Source organism: Chinchilla lanigera, unplaced genomic scaffold, assembly GCF_000276665.1.
Source record: "Chinchilla lanigera isolate Chin_1 unplaced genomic scaffold, ChiLan1.0 scaffold00040, whole genome shotgun sequence".
NCBI classification, from domain to species: Eukaryota; Metazoa; Chordata; class Mammalia; order Rodentia; family Chinchillidae; genus Chinchilla; species Chinchilla lanigera.
The window spans coordinates 10449012-10467752 of NW_004955441.1; the positions used below are offsets into that span (position 1 = coordinate 10449012).

Consider the following 18741-nt stretch of genomic DNA (forward strand, 5'->3'; position numbering starts at 1 on the left):
AGCCCCAGCCCCTGGAGGTGACATTTTAGTGGGAGACAGACGATAAAGACAGATATGTCACCTCCGCGGCGTGTCAGATGGTGACAGTGCTGTGGGAAGAAAGTAAGAGGGATGGAGGGGCGGGGTGTCGCGGAGACACCGGGGCTGGAGCGAGAGTGGCGGGTGAGACGGAGGGGTGGGGCGTGGGCGACTCCACAGCCCTGTGCAGGGGAGGCGAGGGGGCTGCTGAGGAGCAGGCCGCCCAGCGCCGGTGGCTGCCAGGCAGGTCGCGCTGAGAGCTAAGCAGGCTCAGCCTGAGCTGAGGCTGGGCTGAGTGGGGGACAGAATCAGGCCGGTGGCCCCGACCAGCTGCCGGAGGAAAACCAGCACGGGTCAAAACTGCTGCCGCGCGTTGTAAGCCTGTGGCACAGTGTCCTCTTCCTGTGGAGGACAAGGTCGCCCTGATGCCACCTCTTCCTGGAAGCCCTCGGTATGAGCCCTTCCCTCACTGGGGCAGAGGTGAGGGTGCTCGGTGCTGATCAGGTTTTGTGTTTTGTGTAGTACTGGGGAGTGAACCCAGGGCCTTCACACTGAGCAGTATTTTAGCTTTTATTTTGAGACAGTCTTGCTAAGTTGCCCAGGTTGGGCTCCAATTTGGAATCCCCCTGCCTCAGCCTCCCAGAGTGCTGGGATTACCAGCCCACCTGGCTCAGAAAGTTGTTTAAAGTCTAGAAAGATACTCTCTTCCGACTGACTCCACCGCCACTGTCCACACTGACCTGGAGAAAAATGCCAGCCCGATGAGTTGATGGTTTTGGGCGAAGAACTAGCCATTTGTAGCTGTAGCCCAGGCCATGCTGGATCATTGGAAAGCCATTTCTCCCGGCCTCAGTTTCCTCGCATGTAAAGTGGGGGAAGTGCGGGCCTCAGCCAGACCCTGCAAGGGGAGTGAACAGCGGCGCACCCCGCAGCAGCACAGTGGGCGTCCGTCCTCTCCTCACGGTGCGCACGATGCCACGGGGTTTCCCATGGCGCACAGAAGGAACTGAGGCTCACACGGCCTGTGTTACGTAACGTCGTGCAGAGCCCGCTCTCCGCGCGGCACTCCATTGTTTTGTTTTGTAACCGCTGAGGATGGAAATGAGGGCTTCCTGCTCGCCAGGGTGTGGGGCACACTCTCCCACTGAGCTGCACCCCCTCCATTGTTCTGAGGGAGCGATTCCCATCAATTCCCTTCAATCAGTTAGCCAATCAACCAGCAGCTCAACAGCTAACCGGCACCACCCACCCACCCACCACGTGGGAAGCTGCAGCCCTCAAGTATCCTGCGGCCCGTGTTGCAGGGGTGGGGCTAGGGGTGGAAGGGGCTCTAGCGTCCCGAGCCTGGAGGTGTGGGGAGAAGGGGTACAGTGTGAGTCCTTCGAAGATAACAGCCTCGGAGAAGACCCTGGGGGACGGGAGGGGGGCGTTGGCGGTGTTGTTATTAAAAGGAACAGCCCGCGGGCACAGCACCATTGTGCTTGGCAAGACGTCCAGCTGTGTGTCCAGAGGCACGCCGCTGTTCAGAGCCCAGGGCGGGCGTGGGGGGCGGGGAGCTAGCGGGGCAGAAGGGCTGCGAAGCCTGAGGGAGGCCCTGGGTCAATGCAGGGATGAGGTGCGCCCGGAGAGAGGGACAGAGAGAGCTGGGTCTGAGGCCGCCGCAAACCTCTGAGGGCCATGCTGGTCCATCGAAGGGTGCTGGGTTCAGGTACCAGGCAGAGGCCCAGGAAGCCAGAAGCCCCTAAGACTTTTTTTTTTGTCTTTGTGAGACAGGGTCTCAAAAAGAGCTGGACTTGAGCTCACTTTATAGCCCAGGCTGGTCTCGAACTTGCAACGATCTTCCTGCCTCAGCCTCCCAAGTGCTGGGATTACAGGGGTGCGCCACCCTGCCCGGCTATTTTTTTTTTGTTTGTTTGTTTGTTTTTCTTCCAGTATCAGGAATCGAACTCACAACCTTGCGCTTGCCAGGCAGGCGCTCTGCCACTGAGCTAAATCCCCAGCACCCCCGCTAAGACTTTAAAGAGGAAGGTGGTCTGCAGCACTTCGGGGAGGTGCGTGGCCCCCAGCAGACCAGGAAAGCCTGGGCAGACCTGGTGGGGTCTTCCTTTTGGTCCTAAAACTTGGGCCAGAAGCAAGTGCCTAGGACAGCTGGGCGTGGTGGTGCACACCTGTGATCCCAGCGTCCGGCAGGCTGAGGCAGAAGGCTTTCGAGTTCAGAGCCAACCTGGGCAATTTAGCAAGACCCTGTCTCAAAAGTGAAACAACCAACACCAAACAAACACCAAACAAAAACAGAGGGTTTTGGACGTTGTCTTGCTGTGGAGCTCTTGGGACCTTGGCCACAGTCCCAGTGCCCCAGGCGGAGAGAAGGGGGGGGGACACCAGAAAAGCCGGGCCGTCCGGGGCCTGGGAGAAAGGCACAGAACAAGGCTCCGCCTTTACACCGCTGCCGTCTCCTGGCCCCGGGGAGCGCCTGCGTTCCACAGCAGCGGACACAACCACCCCGCGCAGGTCACGCACAGACACACCCCCATGCCATGACACACTCACACGGAGCTGCCCACGGGGGCGCACACACACACACACGCACACGCACACGCACACGCACACGGTGTGGTCAACATATACGGTGAATGTTGACATCTTTAAATTTTATTTCAGTAAAAGACACATTGGCATTAACCTTCTTCACAATCCGCCCCCTTGCTCCGAGCACACTTGTCCCACCACTGTTGCTACACTCTGAAGCAGCTCTGGATGTCCTCTTTCCTGGGTGTCTAGTTGCACTGGTGGGGCTGCTCTCAGGTCCTGAATTGGTTCAGAACAGCTGCCTTTCATGGTCATGGAGGAGCCAGAAGTTGCCCAGTTGCAGATCTGGTGAATAAGGTGGAGGAGGATGCACTGTCACGTTTCTATTTGACATGTTTCTTTCTTTCTTTCTTTCTTTCTTTCTTTCTTTCTTTCTTTCTTTCTTTCTTTCTTTCTTTCTTTCTTTTTTTTTTTTTTGTCTTTTTGAGCCAGGGTCTCGCTATGCAGTTCAGGCTGGCCTTGAGCTCACTTTGTAGCCCAGGCTGGTCTTGAACTCGCAGCTATCCTCCTGCCTCAGCCTCCTGAGTGCTGGGATTACAGGTGTGAGTCACCACACCCAGCTGACACGTTTCTATTTGTAGTGTTTGATCAGTGTGGGATGATTAGGAAATATGGCAAATGTTTAAATTTTTGAAATGCATTAGAAAGCTGGGTAGGGTGGCCCATGCCTGTAATCTCAGCACCAGGGAGGCTGAGGCAGGAGGATCACCATGAGTTTGAGGCCATCCTGAACTACATAGCTAGACCCTGTCTCAAAAAGCCAAAGAAAGAACATAAAAAGTTTTACTTTTAAAACTAAAAAAGATTCCTTGCATTAATCCCCCTCAAAATACCCCAAACACACTTCTTGACCCAAACACATTTATCCCATCGTTCTAGGGTACCATGCCCTGTACTGTGACAAGGTTTTTACATTCACACACTCACTACAGTTTGTGCTCACCTTCCCTGGGCTGCTGTTTTCTGAGGTCACACAAGTGGGGCCCCCAGGATTCAGCGGGTTCATCTTCCCATACCTGCCCCTCGGGTCCCGGGAGCCCTGAGTCCCACTCGGCCTCCCAGTGGACAGCCTCGGACCTTAGACAAGCCTGGACAGGGCTGGAGGAGCTGAGAACAGAACAGGAGGACACAGCAGGACCGGGCTGCTGGGTGAAGCCCGGGGAGTGGGCGCCAGGAGCTCAGGTCTGGCAGCAGGGGATGGGGTGTGGACACGGCCTCCGAGGCACGTGGAGGGAGGTGTGGAGCGTTCCTGTGACAGCAGATTACATGCTTTTAAATGCATGTCCCCCGAGCTGCCCTGAGAGCCAGCAGCACTGCTCCCAGGACCCCTGCGCTGACATTCTCACCGAGGCCCGGGCGTATACCTGCCTTACTGTTTGTTAAAGCAGAATAGTGCAGAGCTTTCGTGTTCACCACCAGGCCTGGGGACATGGGGCAGCAGCTGGTAAGAGAAGGGGCCGTGCCATATGTACACCTGTCATCCCAGCACTTCTGGAGGCTGAGGCAGGAAGACCCACAAGTTTGAGCCTAGCCTGGGCAACTTAGCCACTTAGGAGACCCTGTCTGAAAATAAAAATAAAAGGACTGGAGGGGGTGCTGGGGATTTAGCTCAGCGGTACAGTGCCTGCCTGGCAAGCGCAAGGTCGTGAGTTCGATTTCTGGTACCAGAAAAAACAAACAAACAAACAAACAAACAAACAAAAAACCACTTAGGAGGCCATGCCCCTAGGACGTTAGGTAGGATTCTGTCACTGTGGCTCAAATGCAGGCCTATCCAGCTGCCTTGGAGGCTCAGGCAGTGTGCAAGGCCCCTGCCCTGCTGATGGTCCTTTGCTTCTTTTTTTTTTTTTTTTTTTTTGTCTTTTTGAGACAGGGTCTCCCTATGCAGTTCAGGCTGGCCTTGAGCTCGCTTTGTAGCCCAGGCTGGTCTCGACCCTGCAACAATCCTCCTGCCTCAGCCTCCTGAGTGCTGGGATTACAGGTGTGTGCCACCACGTCTGGCTGGTCCCTTGCTTCTTGCCACTGTCACAGCCCAGGGCTTTGCCTGCAGTGCACGCCGTGCCCCTCCTGTCTCACTTCTCAGCATTCAGCTCGAGGCATCGGCCCTCAGAGCTGGCCCTTGTGCCCCTCTCCTGCGCACCCTGGCGGGGGCCCAAATCTTGTCATTGGCCATCTCCCCTTTAAGCAGGAAAGCTGCCATCTTGGATCCTGACAGGGTCTCAGTAATGTCACACACAAAGCCAGCCTCACTGTGACACGGGCTGTGCTTTCTCCCATATGACCCGTGAGGGAAATGAAGGTGAGACAGGAGACACTCACCCAAAGTCCCCCAAACTCTGCAAGGACTGCAGGGCCATGAGGCCACCCCCGGGAGAAGGTGTTATTTCTGTGCAGGTGGGGCCTCCTGCGGTTTTCCCTTGCTCGAAACCCAGGCCTGCTCTCTGTGAATAACCAGAGGCGGTCAGAGAATTCCAGCAGGCCCCTTCGGACAGGCCCCTGCACTTCCTCTTCAGTCCCACTTCCCGAAGGTGACTATTTGGTAGCGGCGCTGTGGGAGGGGTTCAGAGATTTGGTGTGGCTCCATTTGTACACACACATTCGATACGGTTCAGCTCTGACAAGCTGGGGTCACACTGTGTCTCCGTCCTTGGTTTTCTCTGTATTGTGAGTTTCAGCCTCTTCTTTTTTTTTTGGAATAGAGATTGAGCCCAGGGACTTTGCACTGAGCTATATCCCCAGTCATTTGATTTTATTTTTTTGTTTTTTTTCTGGTACCAGGAATTGAACTCACAACCTTGCACTTGCTGGGCAGGCACTGTGCCGCTGAGCTAAACCCCCAGCCCTCCTCCTAAGTGTTTTAGAAGCTGGATTCAGAAGAAGGTGGCTGGAGGAGGACCAGCCGGGGGCTCCTGGTTTACCAGGTGTGCGGGCGAGAAGAGGGGTCCTGAGCTGCAGGGGAGAACGGACAGAGAGTGAGGCGACAGAGAGTAGGGCGACAGGGCTAGAAAGCAGAGTCTTTAGTTCTCAGTAAACTATGAGGGAAGCAGGGAAAAGAAAGGCAGAGGAAACCAGCTGCTGCGTGGGTGATGGGTAGATGTGCTGCCACATTTTGGGGAGCAGCTGGAGGGTCAGTGTGAGGGGCCCCTGGAGGAGGTGGGCCCCGGATTGCCGGGCAGGGCCACAAGGATGAGGACACAGTGGGTGCCAGGTGGAATTCAGTCCTTCTCTTCTCTCTACTGGCATGAACAGCCCAAAGGCTGAAGCTATGGCTTGGGAATATTTTGGACCCTCCTGGCTCCTGGAGGGCGGATGGGCCACCAAGGTCATCCTAGTGTGTCCCAGCGCTTGCTTCAGGAAGCAAAAGCCTTCAAGGCTTGAGTGATGGTGACTTACTTTTTCACAGCTGTTTGCATTGTTTTATTTTTTCTTTTCTTTCTTCTGGGTTGGGGATAGAACCCAGGCCTTGCAATGCTAGACAAGTGCTGTACCACCGAGCAACGCCTGCAGCCTTCTTGCTGCTGGCATTTTAATAGAACATTCTAGAACATTCTAGACCAACAGCGCTGTCCAACAGTACATTCTGCAATAACAATGGTCTGTACTGTTCAATGCAGTGGCCCCCAGCTACCTGTGGCTATTGAACGAATTGAAATGGAAATAATGAGCCAGGCTTAGTGGCTCATGCCTGTGATCCCAGTACCTTGGGTGGCTTGGTTAGAAGGACTGGAAGCTTGAGGGCAGCCTTGGCTATGTAGAGAGACCCTGTCTCAAAATAACATTTTAAAGAAAGGGCTGGGAGTGTAGCTCAGGGCTGATGTTTGCCTAGCACATGCAAAGTCCATCCCCAGCATCGCAAAACTGAAGTGGGTTTTAAATTTTGTTTAATTTTCATTCATTTAGGGCTGGATATAGCTCAGCAGCACAACTGCCTGCTTGGCAAGTGCAAGGTCCTGAGTTCAATTCCCGGTACCAAAAAAAAAATATATGTTGAATTAATTTTCATTAATTTAACAACCAAAAAAACCAAAAAAACAAAACAAAAAATTTAAGCTTAAATAGCCGGGCATGGTGGCACATGCCTGTAATCCCAGCACTTGAGAGGCTGAGGCAGGAGAATCGCTGCGAGTTTGAGACCAGCCTGGGCTACAAAGTGAGCTCAAGGCCAGCCTGAACTGCATAGCAAGACCCTGGCTCAAAAAGACAAAAAAGAAAAAGCAACAGAAAAACCCTTAAATAGCCATGTAGGAGCTCTGGCGGAGCAGAGCATGGGACTTTCCTAACACCACTCAAAGGGTGTGGGGAAAACCTGCTAATAACAAACTGCCTCATGGCTGTGTCTAAGGCCGGCCCTGTTCTCACTGCTTGGGCCTGAGAACCTTCTGCAGCAGGTGGACGCCTAGGTGCAGGAGCCAGGCTCCGTGAGCAGGGGCAGCTGGCTCTGGCTTGCGCAGCGGTGGTGGCAGAGCTGGCCCGGACCGCAGGTGGCCTGGTCCTCACCGCCCCGCCGCCTGCACAGGGTCTCAGCGTGGGGCCCTGAGCCAGGCACGGTCCTGGGCACTTCACACCAGGCTCCTGTTTGGCTCCTGGTGCCATAGGAACTACACTGCCATCTGCATTCCGACAGGAATCCAAGTGAGGCTGAGATTTGCTTGGGGCTTCTCAGGGAAGGAACAGCAGCAAGGTGACATCTGAACCCAGGGCCATGGTCCCCAGCCGAGGCAGCACCTGCCCAGCCTCCCTGTCCAGCTCTGCGGAAACCCCGTCCGTGGCCTCTCGGTGGACAGAACACCCAGCAGCCATTCAGGACGAGCCGTAAAGCTGTGACAGGGCTGCTCCGGGGAGCACAGACACCTACCCTTGACCGGCGGCCGATGGCACAGCCCGCACTCGGGACAGCAAGCTCGAGGGCCCCCTGAGCTCCTGGAGAAACCCAGACACTGGGGTAGCTCCACAGCAGGAGCCCTACACTCACCCAGCTACAGTTTTCTCATCTAGGGAACAAGAGGAATACACTCCTTCCTAGAGGGCCAGGCCGGAGGTTTTAAACCTTTTTAGTATAAAGATTCTTTTTTTTTTTGTTATCAGCTGCCAACATTTTAGTCGACATATCAGAGCAAAACAAAACCTTCGTAGTAGCCATTCACTAAAGTGATACAAAAGTGAATTTTGAAAAATTTTACTTGTAGAGTCAGAGTTATCCGTATATAGTAACATCTTGATACAAAACGTTACCAGCTAGGGGTAGGGATGCAGCTCAGCAGCACAAAGCCTGCCAAAAATGTTACCTGCTAAACACTAACTCCCACGGTCTCATGGCACAGGATACAGAAAGTGGGAAGAGGCTATATAAAAAGAAACATAGATTTTACTATGTTATTATTTTTTATTTGATGGAAAAGTAAAACAAAGTTTCATGACAAAATAATAGAATAACAATAGTTAATACATTGCATGTTGTTATCTTTTTTTATTTATGCATGTTGTTATCTTTACTTCTTTTTTCATGTTGTTATTTTTACCTTTTTAGTTGTTGTTGTTTCAGTGCCAGGAATCGAACTCACAACCTCATGCTTGCCAGGCGGGCACTGTGCCGCTGAGCTAAATCCCCAGCCCCTGTCATTATCTTTAAAGTAGCTGCTCAGAGTATAAGATATGGGCATAAAAATTTCTCCCATCGCTATTCCCACAAACCTTCCTTTCTGAGGAACTGAGAGACACTGACAGTATAACCGACTTGCATTTTATTCCCTTCTGCCTCCTGTCCTTTCTCCTTTCCCTCATCCTAGTTCTTTCTTCCTTTAGAACAACTTCTTTGCATTTCACAATATCTACTGTACATTTTAGACCTTATTTACTCTTCAGTTTCTCACACCAGGGAGACAATACGACGTTTACACGTGTGAAGGTTCTTTCTAAGCCAGGTGTGGTGTCACACGCCTGTAATCACAGCACTCGGGGAGGCAGATGCAGGAGAGTCAATCGTAAATTCAAGCCCAGCCTGGGGAACTGGATGACTTAGTGAGACCCTGTCTCAAAATAAAAAAATAAAATGGTCTGGGAGCCAGGTGTGGGGTGCATGCCTATAATCCCAGCGCTTGGGCACCGAGGCAGGAGCACTGCCATGAGTTCGAGGCCAGCCTGAACTACGCAGCAAGACTCCGTCTCAGCACCGCCCAAAAGGTTTGGGGGTGTCGCTCAGTGTGAAGGCCCTGGACTTAGTCCCCAGTAACCCCTCGCCCCCAACAAAATTCTTCTTTGTTTTTTAAGAGTAGGAAGAATTTATTGAGGGAAAAGAAAAGCTCCTGTGTGAGAGGGACAGAAGGGGGCCCAGAAAGTGGGGTGCCCCACAAGATTCTTTTCATAAGGAATTATTTTCCCCTCAGTCAGTCTCTGCACAACCAACCAAGAAATCATTTTAAAACTTGGTCCCGGTTATCTCCCTCCTGCCTGCCCCCCATGCAGCTTAAAACGTTGGGCTGTGGCAGGACAATACACCCAGAAACAAAAGCATCTGAAATGTCAGAGTCTAAGAAATTCTAGAGAAAAAAATAAAGCAGGATAAAAGGCAAGGAATACCAGACAGGCCTCTTACTACACCAAGGGTGGCCAGGGCAGCCCCTTGGAAAGGCAGCAGTCAGTAGCAAGTCGGAGGAACTGCAAGAATAGCAGCAAGTGCAAAGGTCCTGAGACAGAGAGCAAGCCCAGCATGACTGAAGACTAACTAGGAAGTCAGTGGAGCTGGGTGAGAACTAATTCAGAAAGCGAGGCTTTGTGGGGAGGCTTTGCAGGCCTTGTTAAGATGTTGATTCAATTCCCAGTGAGGACTGTGTGCGGAAGAGTGACTTGAACTGTTTTAAAAGCACAGAAGAGCCAGCTGTGGTGGTGCACGCCTGTCATCCCAGCACTCAGGAGGCTGAGGCAGGAGGACTGCCATGACTTCAAAGCCAACCTGCAATACATAGTGAGTTCCAGTCCAGCTTGGACTACATAGCAAGACCTTGTCTCAAAAAACCAAATACATACATAAAGGCACAGAGGAGGTGGGACAGAGTCTACCTCGGGACAGCATCCTGGGAGGCTTCTTGGAGGACCCAGGCTTTCCGGCCCGGGTGGCACCGGGCTGGTGGGAGAGTCAGAAAGGCAGCCTGCAGTGAGTGCAGGAGCGGAAGCTCAGATGCCTCTGGGTTCCGCTGCAGCTGCAGCCGGTTGGCAATGGCCTGCCTCAGGCATAAAACTACTGGGAACTCTGTTTCCTCGTCTCTGAAATGGGGACAGGACCAGGGCCCCGACTTGTGCTGTTAGGAAGATTCAGTATACGCAAGGAAAGCTTCAGCGATCGCAGGAGCTCTCAGGATTTCTGAGGCTGTCCGGATTCCCCGGCCTGGATGAAGCCAACAGGAGGAGGAGCGGCAGCAGCTGATTCTCGCTGGCCGCAGACCTCCCTCAGGTGCCTGCAAGGCGCTGGGCGCGTTTTATTTTGCCTAATCTGCATGACAACAGTGGACGGATTTCAAACGGAGAAACTGAGGGAGTCGCCCAGGGAGGGGCTGGCAGTGTGTGGTGCCCATCCTTCATGCAACTTCGGAGTTGTAGCTCTTTCCACTGTGAAGACCTGGGCTCTGGGGTGAGGGTCTAAAGGAGTCCCTCTTCTAAGAACATTTGGGGGTGGTAGTTTGAGGCCATTTTTTTTAAAGATGGGGCCTCTGTATGTTGCGCAGGCTGGCCTCGAACTTCTGAGCTCAGATGATCCTCCTGCCTCAGCCTCCAGAGTACCTGGGACTACAGGTACATGCAACCACACCTGGTGTCAGGAAGGCAATATTTTGTTTTTAGTTTTTTGGGTACTGGGAATTGAACTCAGGACCTTGCACTTACCAGGCAGGTACTTGTGCCACTGAGCTACATCCCTGGCCCTTGAGGGCAATATTTTATTTTATTTTATTTTATTTGTGGTACTGGGAATCAAACTTAGGACCTTGTGTTTGCCAGGCAGGAGCTTATGCCACTGAGCTATATCCCCAGTCCAAGGGCAATATTTTAATTGAAAGAGTTAAAGCGTTAAACTGAAACATATAGAAACGTTTAAATGATAATATAAAAAAAAAGCATAGAAATCATGGGCCAAAATATATGATGTTCTAATAGGGGCATTGGTGGGGACCTGGGGGGAAGCAAGAGAGCTTTTGAGAGCTAAGCCCCTTCCACCACCACAGGGCCTTTGCACAAGCTGCTCCTTTCACCTAGAAAGCTCTTCCACTGGCCTTCTGCCTTTCCTCAGGGGCTTTTCTGACAGCCTGCCTGTTAGCTTGTGTGTACACTTCGTGAAGTAAAGGAGATGGAATTCCTATACCATCAACTTCCTGATATAAAAGTATGCAGATGTATTAACTTCAGTACAGATACAGTGATAAAACCATCACCCTCTAATCCCAGAACACTTTCCTCAACTCTAAAAGAAACCCTGCATCTATCAGCAGTCGTTCCCCACTTTTCCCATCCTCCAGCCCCTGGCAACCACTACCCTACTCTGGTCTTTGTGCGTTTGCACATTTTGGGCAGTTCATTAAATGCAGTCACACAGCACGTGGTCTTTTGAGTCCAGCTTCTTTACTTGGCGACCTGTTTTGAAGTGCACCCACGGTGCAGCGCCGGTAGGTTCCCCCTCACTCTGTGGAGAATATTCTCCTGTACAGACGTTCCACATTTTCTTCACTCATTCCTGTCAGTGGACATTTGAGTTGCTTCTACTTTTTGGCTATTGTGAAGAAATGTACAAGTTGTTTTTTGTTTTTTTTTGTTGGTCCTGGGGATTAAACTCAGGGCTTTCACGCCAAGCTATATCCCCAGCTCTGTTTTATTTGGAGATGGATTCTCACTAAGAAGGCACTCAGTTGTCCAGGTTAGGCTTTCGATCCTCCTGCTTCAGCCTCCCAGAGTGCTGGATTACAGGAATGTGCCACTCACTATACCTGGTTTTAAATTTTTTATGAGACGTCATGGAACATGATGCAGGTTGAGGAGGGGAGATAAATTCTAACAAAGCAATTATAAAAACCAACGCATCGCTTTTTTTTTTTTCAACACATCGCTTTGAAAATAGCAGTTCCTCATAAAATTGACCTGGGGTTTGGAGTGTAGCTCAGGGATAGAGCACTTGTTTAATATGTTCGAGGTCCTTGTTTGATCCTAAGTGCCACCAAAAATACACAATACATACATACATACTAATACAAGCTTCTGCATAGCCTAGTACTTTTTTGGTTTTTTCTGAGACATGTTCTCACTATGTAGTTGAACTCACGACAATCCTCCTGCCTCCGCTTCCCAAGTGCTGGGATTACAGGTGTGGGCCACTACACCCAGCTTGGCCTAGCACTTCTACTCCTAGGTTTATCCCCCAAAGAATTGAAAATGTGTTCGCAAAAATGTAGACATGGATGGTCGCAGCAGCCCTACTCAGTGACGGCCCAAAGGGGGAGGCCCCCAGGTCTTCTGGTGAGTGGAGAGTAATCGCTCGGCGTCTGTAGGACGGGTGCTCAGACACACAGAGCAAGGAAGGGCCGGTTCATGCCACGGCCTGGAGGAGCCTTGAAAACATATGTACCCTCCACGGACACAGGGAGGACATCTGTCGGCTCACTTCTTACTCCCGTGCAGCCTTTTACCAACCAGGTCCCAGCCAGCAGCCCTATTCGCTGAGTGGGATCGTCCTGGAGACAAGCACAAGGCCCCGGCCTCCAGCAGAGCTGGCTGCGTCTGCGTTAAGGCGAGGCTTTGATGCTTGTCACGTCCCATGCAGCTCCTTCAGTATGGGCATCCCGGAGGTGCTCCGCAAAGTCCCTGCACCTTGGCCTGGCTGAGTGGGAGCTTCAGGAGTAGCCAGGTCGGGAGAGACACCGCCTAGGAAAGCATCACACGCTCACACACGCTGCCAGGTCCAAGCTCCTGTCCCCGGAAGTGCAGCTCCTCTGCTCAGGTTGTGAGTGCATGCATGTGTGTGTGTGTTTGTGTGTGTAGGACAGTGGTTTCCTGTCACTCTGCTGCCTGTACTCAAGGGACGCAGAGGCTGGGCGTGCTAGTGCATACCTATATAGTAACTCCAGCAGTCTGGGAAGCTGAGGCAGGAGGATTCCAAGTTTGAGTCCAGTCTGGGCAATTTAGCAAGGCTCAGTTTAAAAAAAAAAAAAAAAACTGGGGTTGTACTTCAGTGAAAAGGCCTGAGCTCAATTCCCAGTACTGGGACAGGGGTGTAGGGGAACAAGAGCGGCAGAGCTGAGAGGCGGCAGGCAGGCCCGTACAGCAGCCTCCAGGGGAGGCGGTGGTGATGTTTAGGGAGCCAAAGCCCCGGGCCTTCACTGCAAAGGGCCGGGTTCCCCTCCCCGCAGCACCAGCACGGAGCCCAGCGGAGGGGACGCAGGCTGCCCCCAGCTGGCCCATCCTCCTGTGGAGGGGTCACCAGGAATTCTGTGTTTCATCAAATACTGCCGGACCATGGGGTTTTATTTGAAAATAATTTTAATTAGCCGGAAAGTAGGAGTTTAATAAATGGAAAACAGAGAACTTTCCAAGGCCACAGCTGGGAAACACTCGCTTTTTAAAAAATTCTGTCTGGCTTCCCAGGCCAGCTAAGCACCCTGGCACGAGAGCCTGACTGCCAGAGGAATCCACAAGGAAAACAAAGCTTATTTTTAGAGAAATATTTTAAACTTGGTTTCAGCAAGCTCAGGAGTTTTCTTGTCTGTCTCGGTCCTGAATATCTTTCCCTCTATTTCAGAGCTGCCTCTGTGGGCACAGAGCTCCTATCGGCTCAGGCTATTTCTGCCCATATGAAAATAAAAGAGCCCCGCCCCCGCCCCCAAGGAATGGTTTCTAAAAATGTCCCCGCGGACCGAGTGCCGCAAGAGGCCTGTCCTTGGCAGGTGTGTCCTGCAATGAAGGTGAGTGCGGGGTCCCCGCGGGCCTGGGGTCTGGCCGCCCCGCCGCCCAGCCCTGCCCTGCCCTGCCACCGCGCAGCAGGAAGTGGGTGGCAGCCTGGCAGTCATTTCCGGGTTTTGAAAGCAGTTTTCAAACTTGAAGGAGGCCCGCTAAGGACTGCTTTTCCTCTGTAGGTGTGGGTAATACCAGCCTCACACACACACACACACACACACACACACACACACTCCTGCCCCAAACACACCGCCCTAACTGCAGCCCCTAGCCAGGCCCACCCCACCCCCACCACGGCAGCCGCACTCGGGCACACCCAACCTGCACCAGCACTCACACGCACACTCACACAAGCCTGCGCACCCCCCCCCCCCACACAGCAACAGACACTCCCACACAGACACGCACACTCGCAGGCCCGGCAGCCCTCAGCCCTCAGCCTCAGATACCCCATCTGCCGGAACACAGCCCCGGACGGCTGCACACAGACCCACACCCGCCAACGTCTGCACATCCACACAGGCCGACGAGGACAGAGACACACACACAAATTACCCTCCCACCCCAGCGCCCCATGGACCTCCCTCTGTGCACACGCGCTCTTTCTCTCTCTCTCTCTCTCTCTCTCTCTCACACACACACACACACACACACATACACACACGTGCTTTCAAGTCCAGCCTGCTGTCAGAAGCGGTGCGAGGAGGGGCCAGTGACTTCTTGCTCCTGGCCCCTCTGCCCCTCCCTGCCCTTGCCAGCAGCACCAGGCTGGAACTGCCTACCTGTTCCCTGGAGGAGTGGACAAGAAATGGTAAGGTGCAGTGAAAGGAGGCAGCAGCAAGCGAAGGGGCTGTGAGTCTCTGCTGGGGGCTGAGCCTGACCAGCTCTCAGGGCATGCAGAGATGCAGGGACCCAACTTCCGGTTTCAAGAAAGCTGGGTAAGAGTCACATCTGCCCTTGTTTATCACCACAAGCAAAACCGGAGGATAGCGGGTACCTGGGGACATGTCCCTTCCGAGGTTCAATGGGCTTCCTCCCTGTACACGTCCACCCCCGGCGGATTTTCTGAGACCCCAGGTGGATTTTAACAGTGAGCGTCCTAGTGCTGGGACAGCCCTGGCAGCCAAGAGCAGCACCTGCTTGTCTTTCCCGCAGCAGGGCCCTGCAGGCCTGCCTTTGTCATCCGGGTCCTGAGCTGCTGCAGGGCTCACAATCCTTCATCTGTCCCCATGGGCCAGTGCAGGGCCTTGGCCTAGTAGCAAGAGACATTCACACATTCTTTCTCTGAAATAAGTTAGAAGGTGATGCACACTGACTGGGGGCTGCTGAGAAAAACACCTTGGCCTTTACACAGGCCGTAGAAATCCACTGGGGAGACCCTCTAACCCAGGTTACGTTGTTCTGGGGTCCTTTTCACAGCTGACTGTGGAAGAATTGCTTCTTGAATTGGCGGTTGTTGTGGCAGGCTGAGGCAGGAGAATTGCGAGTCTGAATCCAGTCTGGGCAATTCTGTGACTTTGATAGATCCGGTCTCAAAATAAAAAATTAAAAAAGGGCTGGGTGTGTAGCTCACTGCCAAGGCCCTGGGTTCCAACCCCAGTGCCGGCAACAGTTGCTTCTGGACTTAGTCTTGGAGTCAGTGAGTTTTGGTTTCACGGCCTAGCCCATGATGGGAACCCTTCCTTGCAAGTTTTATTTCTATTTCTTGATTTTTGCAAGAAAACTGTCCAAAGGGTGACCCAGTACCGCGGGCTGTGTTTGCCGTTCACTCCCGCCGACACAGAAGCACAATGACCTGGTCGCCTCCATTGATGTGCGGTGGGAGGAAATTTCTGAATGGTCCCCCTAGCTTTCCACGCTCCACTGAGTCTCAAACACACCCTTTAGATCCAAGCAGTTGGGTTCTCGGAGCAATTTTTTTAAAAAATGAATGTGGCTTACCCCATATAAAGAAGTCTAACATTCCGGCTGATCAAGAGTACTTGTTTAGAAAAATAAGTTTGGGGACGAAGTGGAAACAAGGCCTTTGAAATGCAGCTTGGCCTAAATAGCACCGTGCTTTAGACGGTCACCCCCCCTCCCGCCCCTTTGCACATTCTTTATGGTGGAGAGGCCAGGGAGCCTGCGGGGTCTTCACCCAGCCCCGGCCCCCCTTGGCCTCGGGCTCCCCTTCCCCTCCCCCCGCCCCAGAGGCCCAGCATCTGGGAAAACTTTGGAACCACTCCCCAGCCCCTTTGGCAGGGTGCGCCAAGCCCCAAAACGCTCCAGTGAGCACCAGCGCCATCACCGCTAACGCGAAACAGCTGCCCAGGCCCGCCGCGGCCACCAGCCCTCCCCACCCGCCCGGCTCAGCTGAGTCACAGGAGACCCTGGCTAAGGCAGGGCCCTCGAGAGGGCACCCGAGGATTGGCTGATAGAGCCCAGCTGTTGTCGATAAGAAAGCAAACTATTGCTAAATCGCTCACCTCCTTTGGAAAGAGCGCCTCAATTGTATGCGCGCGGGGGCGGGGAATGAAGGAAACATGCCTTGATTTATGAACCAGATTTTGTTTTTAGAGTGAGAAGGAAAACAGCAGAGTCACCGTAGTGAGCTTGTCCGACTGTTTGGAGAACCAGCAGGCCAATCTATACTTTTCGGGGGCATGATGGGTTGAATTTGCTTTCTGGCCTCTGAAGCCTAGACAGTAATTCCTTTTGCATAAATAACTGGTGTGTGCTCATCCCCAGAGGAAGCTGTCTGTGTAAACAAACATCACCCAGATAGAAATTTAACCTGCCTAATCTTCCCTCCCTTCCTCTCCGAACAAGGACACAGCCTGGCTTTCCAAAGTCCACGCAAAAGCCACGGCCGGGGGCCCCAGACCTCCACTTCCAGCTCAGCACTCCCGGGGCCCTGCAGGCAGCAGCCCAGAGGAAAAAAAATCGGACTTTCAGCTGCCACCGCGGCCACGTGACCCGCTGGGTGACTCACAGGCTGGCCACACCCCTAGAGGTCTCCCGCCAGCCGCCAACCCTGGGACGCATCTTATTACCAAAGGGAACAGCTAATGCCCTTCCCAGTCCCGAGAAGCCCTTTTCTCAGCTGAGTACCTGCCGTCAAGTGCATACAGGTAAGGCGTCCATTCCCCGCCTCGCCAAGGCCTCAGGCAGCTGGAAGCCTAGACATTTCGATTGAAAAAAAAAAAAAAAAAAGCCACTCTCACCTTTTTTTTTTCTTCCCAAAGTTTTATTGGGGGAAAACTACAAAACATTTACAGTACAATGTTTACAGTCACAATTTGTAGTGAACTGATTCCCCAAATATATTACAACTCAAGTTGACTTATCTTGTTACATTCAAAAACCTACTTCTGTCAAAGTAGTCCAGAGAATACATACATAGTGCTCCAACTGTACCTACAAACTAAGCTACTGCTCATTCATCTGCTGTCCAGGAAAGCTCAAGACATTCCTGCCTTTCTACACGGGAAAAAAAGAATAGTACAAGTTTTAGCATGTTCGGTAATTAAACAAGGCATATTCGTGTACTATATACCATTTCAGCACTAAGAGGTGGCCTCTTCACTTTATAGCTATAAAAAAGTGGTAAAAATCTTTTCCTTTTGTGCAGTTGAACCCATCCTACATTCAAATTCTCTCAAGCACTAATAAAATACTTATTTGGTTGAGGAAGATTAAGGCAAGTTTGGGCCCTTTAAAGGCACTGTGAGACTACCCCCCCATTATTTATTGCTACATGTCTTTATACTTAAGAGTATGTCACAGTAGAGCTGGTGGAATCAGCAAACATTGTTTTGCTAGTCTATAAGGTTGGAATTAGCAAAATATGCCACATGTCAACCTGATTGCAATGTGGTCTTTTTTTTTTTTCCCCTAAAGGTGGATGGGCTACAACCATTATACATTCTAAGAAAACTCAGATATCTGTCAAACTATTTCCACAGCATCGAGATAGATTTCTGTAAAGAAACCATGAAATCTTTCGCAATTTACGTAAACAAGGAAAGAAATTAATGAAATAAATATTACATACAATCTCTTAAATTAAGATTTTTACTCATTTACAATAAAATAACCAAGTGAAGTTACAAAAGGCATATATTACTGTGAAAAGAACATACACTCCACATTTTGCCGATTAATAATGGCAATCATAATTTAACATAATAAAAGAATATATATCTATTGCTTTTCATCATACTCGATAAATACAGTATGAACAAAAATTTCAAATGTATACTTTTCACAAGATAATAAATAAGTTAAATAGTTTTCTCATATTGAGTTGTGGTGCAGTGGTGCGAAATCAACTCAAAAACAGCTAAAAATTCAGCAGTTATTTCCCAACAATTACAAACTAAGCTCTGCCCAAGGCTTCCAGAGCAGGCAACATGGTTTTAAACTAAACATCCACTAAGTGGTAGTAATGCAACCAGTAACCAGTACGAGACTTTGGAATGAATGGGTTTTTTCCCCAGACAGAGGACTTGGTTAAAAAAACAAAACAAACCTAAGGGCGGAGGCCCGCTACCATCAAGGCATATTCTTGGCGGAATATTGCGTTCTAAAAGCTTACAGTTCGGCAAGGTGGGGGCTGGCTGGTTTGTTTACACCGGGATGAGACACATCATTAGGAACTCCGAGATGCGAGCGCTCACATCTGGACTGTAACTAACGCTGCTTCAAGTGTAGAGATGGAATGGTGGCTGTAGCTGCTGGTGCTGGGCTGATTTTTCCTGGAGTCCCAAACTCCTCAGGAAACCTAAAAAAGTTGAAGTGTTTGGTTTTTTTCCTTTTTGTTCTATTCGCATCACAACTGCCCTGTTGTGAATATTTTGTTCATCAGTACGAAAAGTTCGTTGGCTTTTTTTTTTGTTTTGCTCAACAAGAATGAAAATTGGTAATAATAATAATAAAAAAAATAATAAAAACCAAGAGAAAACCGAAAGAGGAAGGGGCGGGGCCCCTCCCGGCACGGAGTTCGAGTCCAAGTGCTCGGCGGCGGGGGCTCCGGCGCGGGCTCCCCACCGGAAGCCCGCCGCGGCGGGAGCGCGCCCTCGCCCTCGCCCGTCCTCGCGGGCGCCCCCGCGCCTCAGTCGTCGGAGACCGACAGGCGGCTGAAGATGGGCAGGCGGCGGCCGGGGTCCAGGCTGGGGGACTCGGAGCCGCTGAGGCTGCCGGAGCTCAGCGAGCCGCTCAGGTAGC

General features: G+C 51.7%; 1 protein-coding gene and 1 long non-coding RNA gene across 2 annotated transcripts in view; both read right to left on the reverse strand.

The window, feature by feature from the left end:
• Positions 1-2648: 2648 nt before the first annotated feature.
• LOC106149254 lies at positions 2649-14442 on the reverse strand. Its single transcript, XR_001235303.1, has 2 exons — positions 14319-14442; positions 2649-2892 (listed from the first exon to the last, which is right to left on the reverse strand). It is a non-coding gene; the product is annotated as an uncharacterized LOC106149254 (long non-coding RNA).
• A 4154-nt stretch (positions 14443-18596) lies between these two features.
• Positions 18597-18741, reverse strand: part of Zfp36l2 (ZFP36 ring finger protein-like 2) — a gene marked incomplete in the record, with an annotated part of 2278 nt that continues 2133 nt past the window's right edge. Inside the window, 1 exon segment of the mRNA XM_005391049.2 lies at positions 18597-18741. Within this exon segment, the coding sequence (XP_005391106.2) occupies positions 18629-18741 (113 nt within the window).